Genomic DNA, 7,921 nt, shown 5'->3' on the forward strand with positions numbered 1-7,921 from the left:
CGCGTCAGCCCGTCACTGGCAGATGGAGACACAAAAAGAAAGGGCAGTTTTGGACGGAGAATCAGCAACGGCTCTGGATCATTTTGTGCCGATAGTTTTAGTAGGAAAGAGGAAGATATTAGTCATCTACATGTAATCATAAAAATAAATAATCTAGCCATAATATGAAAATCTGCCACAAGAGAGCACACAGAGATGCAGCCAAGCTAAGCTAGTGTGAAACAGATTATGGTAATGTGCCAGCCAGGTGTAACACTGTCTCATCTGCTTTGTGTTCAAGTCATGTAATGACCCTGTAATGAGGCTATGAAATATTGATGGCCACGCTCATGTAACACTAGGCCTCTACAGGGGTCCTCTCAACTTAAACCATAATAGCAGAAGGAAACACTTTACAGCTCTCTTGCTTAAGAACACCACATGAGGAGACCGCTTTGAGAACACATCAAAATCTCATGAAAGCCAACGGATTTTGTGTCTTGTGGTTTAAGAACTCTGTGTGATATTTTGTTTTATTTGAAAAAAAAAGTTGTGAACTTGAGAGGGAAACATAGTTAGGTCCATGTAAAAATCAAGAAAAGCATAAAGCCTGTGTCCGACTGCTAAAACTTGAAGAAACATTATACCATTTTGCAGTGAGACATTTACAGGTACAATTAGGGAAACATGGAGTAGGACGCAGAAGAAATAGATATATAACTTACCTTGATTATCCCACTGTCCAAGTCAGCAAAAGTTTCTGTGCTCCCTCTTTAGATGCTCGACTTCAGTCTATATCAGGCAGAAACTGCAAACCCCAGCACATGGGTTTCACTGTAAACAATTACATTTAGCAAGGTTACTACAGTCGGCTTGAGGTTGGCATGTGAACGCAGTTAAACGCTGTTCGTTCCAGGTAATTAGCTAGCACTATCCGAAATGAACAAGCTATTTGTCAGGGAAAACGTTTATGTTTAACCAGATTCGTTTCACACGGAAAGATATGTAAACGCTATAATTCTGCAGAACCAAGTTACACATGTTCTGTGTATCTTTCTAACGAGTCTAACGATGTTTCTAAGCTAAAGTAGTAGCTAGCTAGCTGCGCTCTACTGCTACAGTCAGGTCGCTAAGCAACTACAAGCGCTACTATGAAGACTATGCTAACCAGTTAGCTCTTTAGCGATGCTGTATTGAATGAGTGTGCTAACTAGCTAACTCATTATTTGGCGATATTCTATAAAACAAGTTTTTACAGAATAGGTGTGTTTTAGCGGACAATGAGGTCTTATTCGGCAATTGGCTGTCTAAATTGTGAAGATTTGATTCAATAAAGTACTACTTGATGGCTTTAAAACTACAATTACCTGCATGCTCTTTGTGCCGTATGACTGTTACAAGTGTCGTGATCTGCTGAGGACTTAAATAGGAGTGACCTCCGGCTTTAGCAAGAAGTGAGAGAGAGTGTGCAGTTCTGACTGTCGTGTTAAAATGGTGAGTAGAGCGAGCAAATCTAGCCATTATTATTTTTATAAACTTGTAGGTAATAATAATAAGTTCACAAAGATATGCGAAATGTGTGAAATGGATAATAATCTTAGCGAAACTTTTCTTCTGCCTCGCTGCATAACGGCCCCGAGGACTTTTACGTTTATTTTATTAACTTCCTGGTGTTTTATTCATGTAACGCTTTAGTAATCAACTTCTACTCAGGTATCTTTGTGATTTGAGTAGCTATTGTTAAATATGGCGATGAACTTGATAATCTAAGTATATCCTGGTTTTGTTATGTAATGGAAAGCAGTGTGTCTATTTTTGAACTGACCTCCTGCTTTAGTAAATCCTGTTGACAAGAATAGATACCCAGCACATGTGTACTGGGACAATTAAACTGTCACTTTCTTAGTGAAATCAATGCTAATAGCACTAACAGCAGTCTCCTTTGCCTTGTGTCTTGCAGGCTGAGCCTATTAGAGTTCTGGTGACCGGCGCTGCTGGGCAGATTGCCTATTCCTTGTTGTTCAGCATTGCCAAGGGAGATGTCTTCGGCAAAGATCAGGTACAAGAAGGGCTTTGTCTCAACTCTGTTATCTCATTAGGCTTTGTCACAAGACGTGTAGGATACTGAGAGCCACAAGTGTCAAATTTGAGTTATGGGGTGACCCTGAATAGATGTCGTCCCTGTGGGAATTGATCAGATTGCAGCTGCTCGTCCATGTGGCCTTGGAGCGGCCAGGGTTGTCCTTGAAGTCAATGAAATGTGCCAAGAGTCTTAGGCCAACTTTAAAACCACTTGATCCATTTGGCACAAGCCATAGTCAGCACGGCTTAGGCATTCACACTCCGTTCCACTGGCAACTTCCATTGACTGGTCATGATACATGTGACTTTAGTAGAATTCCGCTCCTTGTGTTTCATTCATCTTATACAATTATCATTCGTTCTTCTGGCAGCCAATCATCTTGATCCTTTTGGACATCGCTCCCATGTTGCCAGTCCTGGAAGGTGTTGTCATGGAGCTGCAGGACTGCGCCCTCCCACTTCTGAGAGGTAATCATTTAACTATGTGTGTAATGAAGTGATTGATATAATAACACTGGCATCAAATATTATAGTTATTCTTTAAAAATGTAGCTTTTACTTTGAAATCGGATGTTTTTATAGAACTTATTTGAACACATTGAAACATTAAAATCGTATTTTTTATTAAATGGAATCATTAGTATTCAAGTTCAAAATCTGTGTATTTCTTTTTAATGATGGCATATGTGTGCAAGCGAATGTACGTGTCTACAGATGCACTACAACAAATGATATGAATTGAAAATTACATTAATACCTCTTTAGTTTTGCTAAATAATAAGGCTAGGATTTTCTGTTAAGTTAATATTAAAGTTTTTTTTGGGAGCTCTAATTCTGAGGTCAAAGACAGGGATTGCTGTGCTTTACTTTTACTTTACCGACTATATGCATGCCCTTTCTGCACTTTCAGATCCTAATTCAACAGTATTTTAACTTGTGTTTATTTTATCAGACGTCTTCTTTAATGTGACCATAAATGACCAGGTAGTCACCTCAACTGTATGTCCACAACATCACAGATTACATAAGCATTTGGTGCGAGCAAAATCAATGAATTCGCACCATTATGTGAAAATTGTGCAGTTACAGTCGGCCATCTTACAACAGCTGTATATTGATTTCAAAGTTGAGTGTTAATATTTGTGGCACAGTTTGTACTGACAAAAATTACCATTATTTAAAATCAACACTGAATTGTTTTTTAAAAATATTTATACACATCCCAGGCTATAGTTCACCTGCTGCCGGGAACTAATAAGAAGTTTAGACAGCTATGCAACTCTCCTAATGTTGGGGATACAGATACAGTTTCCTAGTTTAAAAAAATGTGTCTGTTTTTGCCAAAGAGCAAATATCCATATCAATATATCGACATCAAATATCCAGTTTGAGCTAGTTTTTCTTTTCTGAGACCCTTGATAAATATGGACTCTGGTTTCTACAAGTTTTATTTTGTGGGTGTCATCATTGTAACTGCCGTCACGACCAGTTACAATGTCACTCGTGAGGTGCCATTATGTGCCATCTCCATTGTGACCTGGAATTTTTCCTTTGACATGGTGTTGTCCTTTGCTTTGTTTTGACGGGGGCTGTGAGAGGCCCCTGTATTAACCAAATGCAGTGCAAAGACAACGCATCACGCATTGAGAGGCGTCTGGCCGAATACAATACTGGCCTCACATGGGATACATGCAGTATGGTTTCTCAGAACAGTACATGGTTTGGAAAGTACAAAACAAATATAGTTTGGTTTAAAAATGTTTAAGATGCAAAGTCGGATAGTAAAAGGCATGTACTTTTATTGCTGCAGTTTTAGGGAATCTATTAAAAGTTTTCGGCTAGTGTTGACCTGAACACGATAATCATCTAGCACATACTGTATACCCACTATCAACCTACTTGATTTGAGTGAAATAGTCAGAATGGGACCAGTCGCTGTACCAAATGTGCTAATCAGTGATCAAAAAACTGAAACTAAAACAAATCTGGTAAAGTTGGCAAAATTATAGCCAAAACAGTGAAACTAACTTTGTATCGTTAAGACATGCATGGTGAAAACTGTAAAGGAATAAGGTATGAAAACACAAGAGTAATTCATTTTCTCCTTGTGCAGAGGTTGTGCCCACTGACAAGGAAGAGGTCGCCTTCAAGGACCTGGATGCCGCCATCTTGGTGGGCTCTATGCCCAGGAAGGACGGCATGGAGAGGAAGGACCTGCTCAAAGCAAACGTGGCCATCTTCAAGAGCCAGGGAACCGCCCTGGAGAAGTATGCCAAGAAGACGGTGAAGGTATTGACATGCAGATTTAATTTTCTACATGTAATAGGTTGTTTATTTTTTTTATGTAACTCTGAGTTCTGTTCTGCTCAAAGTTTTGTGCTGTTAAAAATCCCTTTTAACAGCAAGAAAGTTGTTACTGGCGCTATATAAATAAAATTGAATTGTTGGGTGAAACTAGCCTGGTTTTGGAAAATTTATATCCAAAGAAAGTTGTTGTAGTTGCCCTGGCTTGATTCCCATTGTTTTGAGACGTTTAGAGATAGTTTGTTTTTGTTTTTTTCCTTCTGTGATACCTTATGTTATAATTTTGCATTTTTAACAACAGAATTGCTCCACTCCACTGAGAATAAAATATAAAACCTATAGTGACATAATGCTTAGAAACTGGGCAGGGACTGGCTGTGAGCTGTAATTAATCTGTTAAATGAATTTGTTTGCACAGCGTTAAGTCTGATGAGTCACTGAGAATGTATTTTAATGTGTGGTATGTTTTCAGGTTCTGGTTGTGGGAAACCCTGCCAACACCAACTGTCTGATTGCAGCCAAGTCTGCTCCCTCCATCCCCAAAGAGAACTTCTCCTGCCTCACCCGTCTGGACCATAACAGGGCTCGCTCCCAGGTACATTCCTTTAAGTTCTGTTCATTTCTTCTTCTTAGCCTATTATGAAACCTAAATTTCATTTCTAAATTTCATTGTCCTGTAGGTGGCGATGCGCTGCGGTGTTCCCGCAACTCAAGTGAAGAATGTGATCATCTGGGGCAACCACTCCTCCACCCAGTACCCAGATGTGCACCACTGCTTGGTCAACATGTCTGGAAGTGAGCTCGCCTGCTTCGATGCAGTCAAGGATGATGCTTGGCTCAAAGGCGATTTTATTTCTGTAAGTTCGTGGCAAGATAAAAATTAAAGCGGCTATAGTATAGAAACGCACTTATATAATGGAATGGAATGCATATTCTATAAAAAAAAAATACATGATGTATTTTATAAATAAAAAATGTATAAAAAATTAAGTGTAAAGGCAGGGACACAAAAAACTGACGACGAAGGCCGAGTGTGACATCACCTTACATTGTCTGCCTGGACCAAAAAGTTGCACTTTAACACACCACAAAGACTTCAACCAACCACCATCCACAGACAGTCTGGACCTCCAGGAGAAAAAAATAACCCTCAATACCAGAACAACTACTATTAGCTGCGTGGCAAGGAAGCTAGGAAGAGTGACAAACCACCGTGCAGAGCTGGGGCATATATCAATACCAAGTACGCAACTTGACAAGTTTGATTCCGGGGTAAACATTATGGTCATTCTGTAAAACGCACGTTGACACCCCTGACCTCTCCTGAATCATGCTGATCAGTTGATCTACTCTTAGTTAATTCTAGATTATCATGTTGTTGTTAAAATGTTTTTGTATTTGAATGTTCAGATAAGATGTCGTGTTTGTTTCTCTTCTCATGCTGTGATTCGCTAAGCTGATCAGCCAGTCAGAGTGCTCTCTCTGTCTCGCCAATGCACCCCGCCGTCAAGTCAATGTACTGGATTGGCTCTGACTAGTCCCTACTGTGCAAGACACACTGTGAAAACTAGGTCCACTGATGCTTGGTGACAGCCCAGCACCAGAAAACAACCAACGATTGGTAACACTCTAGTAACACTGATCATGGTCGTAGGCATCAAAAAATGATTAACTGTTTCAGTATCCCAGAATAAACCTACAATTTTAACATGCAAAGCCAAAACTGGCTGCACAATGCATTTAATCTATGTCTCATTTAATCTCAGTTCTTCTCATCTAGTTGACTGCCTTTTTCATGGTCCATGTTCTTATACTGCAGACAGTGCAGCAGAGAGGCGCTGCAGTCATCAAGGCCAGGAAGCTGTCCAGTGCCATGTCGGCAGCCAAGGCCATCTGTGACCACATGAGAGATATCTGGTCAGGCACCCCAGAGGTAAACGCCATGTTCAGTTACTTTACAGTTAAGAAAATGAGATAAGGTAAAGTTGCCTATAAAAACACATCGAGAGACTGTATGCATCAGATCTTTTGCCATCACCGTACCAAGCAATTTAAATTAGACATCTAAGGCTTATTAAAAATTAAATTACAAGGGATTTTAACATATTTTTCAATGTTCAGAGACCTCAAGTTGAGTGATTTTTATTCAGAGCTGATTAAGTCTGTCTGCATCTTTCAGTGGTTAAATGTGATACTTCGAAAACAATTTCACAAATTACAGAGTGATAACACATATTCCTGAGGTTTAGTCGTCAATCTACAGACTTCTACGTATCTGACCCCAGGAATTTGCAGCTACCAAGTGAGATAATGACATAATGGTACATTTTGTCCTCATTTATATTTGATGATCTTTTTTTGTAGCAGAAGAAAGTCTTTTTACTTTGATTTCTGACCAATAGTTTTCATTTTTAACCTTGAGTCTGATGGGATACTGTATATGTCTAAACCAGTTTTTCCTGTATATTTTAGGGTGAGTTCATCTCTATGGGTGTTTACTCCTCTGGCAACTCTTATGGAGTCCCAGAAGACCTCATCTACTCATTCCCTGTCCAGATTCAGGTAAGACTCTTCTAATCCCATTTTCACTGCTCCGTCAGCATTTACAGTGTTGTCAGTGTAGTTCATAACTAGCAATAAATGACAATTGTGTTTGTTTAAGTCTAGAACAGTGAACAAATCTGGTTTCATCCGTGGAAACTTTTAGTTTCTCAAAGTATTTTAGTAACTGTATGTGTCGAAATACAAAACTAAAGAAGGTGCACTTTTCCCTCAGAACAAGACCTGGAAGATTGTGGACGGTCTGGCCATCAACGACTTTTCCCGGTCAAAGATGGAAGCCACAGCTGCGGAGCTGATAGAGGAAAGAGACACAGCTGTGTCTTTCTTGGGAGTATGACTAGACCCTGCTGGGCCACCACACCAGCACTTAGATAGCCCCAAAACTCCAGACTCACGCCTGTGATAAAGCACTCTAAAAACCCTTGAGTTACCCTGCATTACTGTATGTGTGAGAGAGGACTGAGTCAGTGTTTATGAGTGTTAAGGTGGAATTAAACTTGTGCATTGAAATGCTGTGGATCAGAACTAGACAAGGAGACGTGCAAGCATAACTCCCCCAGAAGTATACTGAAAGTCCATAAATTTTGTTACCAGCTATTTTCCAATTTTATTTTCTCTGGGGGTCAGTGAATGGATGGTTGTTACATATAGTCAGTGATGCACTAAGTCCTCAAGCACTGGATGGATAGCTTCAAAGCTGAAACAACAATAAAAAAAAATAAAAAGTAGCAGCTTCTGATTTCCAATGTAATTGCAAATATTTTTATATTGATGTTCATGTGTTTGCTTGCATTTCCTTTTACAGTGAAATGGTGTGCATGTGAGGTCAAGTGGCTTTAGGTGTGAATGTTCTTCTGTGTCAACCCTGTGATAGAATAATAGGATACATAGAATTATGTCTTACAGAAATATTTATTTTATATATACCTGCAGTGTCCAGCCTTGAGAGTGAGAGACTGTAAGTGACACAGTGTTACCAGGCAGAGGCAGTATT

The 7,921-nt window shown here is 39.6% G+C and overlaps 1 protein-coding gene across 1 annotated transcript; it reads left to right on the plus strand.

The window, feature by feature from the left end:
* The first annotated feature begins 232 nt into the window (after positions 1-232).
* On the plus strand, positions 233-7,655 carry mdh1ab (malate dehydrogenase 1Ab, NAD (soluble)). The gene is made up of 9 exons (XM_084561269.1): positions 233-1,473; positions 1,940-2,038; positions 2,433-2,529; positions 4,175-4,350; positions 4,838-4,960; positions 5,046-5,222; positions 6,185-6,298; positions 6,838-6,927; positions 7,142-7,655. Exons 1-9 carry the CDS (start codon positions 1,471-1,473, stop codon positions 7,262-7,264), a joined length of 1,002 nt encoding a protein of 333 aa, XP_084417395.1. The 5' UTR covers positions 233-1,470; the 3' UTR covers positions 7,265-7,655.
* Positions 7,656-7,921: the final 266 nt, after the last annotated feature.

Source organism: Chelon labrosus (genome assembly GCF_963514085.1).
Source record: "Chelon labrosus genome assembly, chromosome: 15".
In the NCBI taxonomy this organism is placed as follows: Eukaryota; Metazoa; Chordata; class Actinopteri; order Mugiliformes; family Mugilidae; genus Chelon; species Chelon labrosus.

Excerpts from the sequence above, each read along its gene's own strand:
- mdh1ab (XM_084561269.1), top strand. Across the intron at positions 5,223-6,184 it reads TCAAAGGCGATTTTATTTCT|ACAGTGCAGCAGAGAGGCGC; the intron begins GTAAGTTCGTGG and ends CTTATACTGCAG. Across the intron at positions 6,299-6,837 it reads TCTGGTCAGGCACCCCAGAG|GGTGAGTTCATCTCTATGGG; the intron begins GTAAACGCCATG and ends TGTATATTTTAG.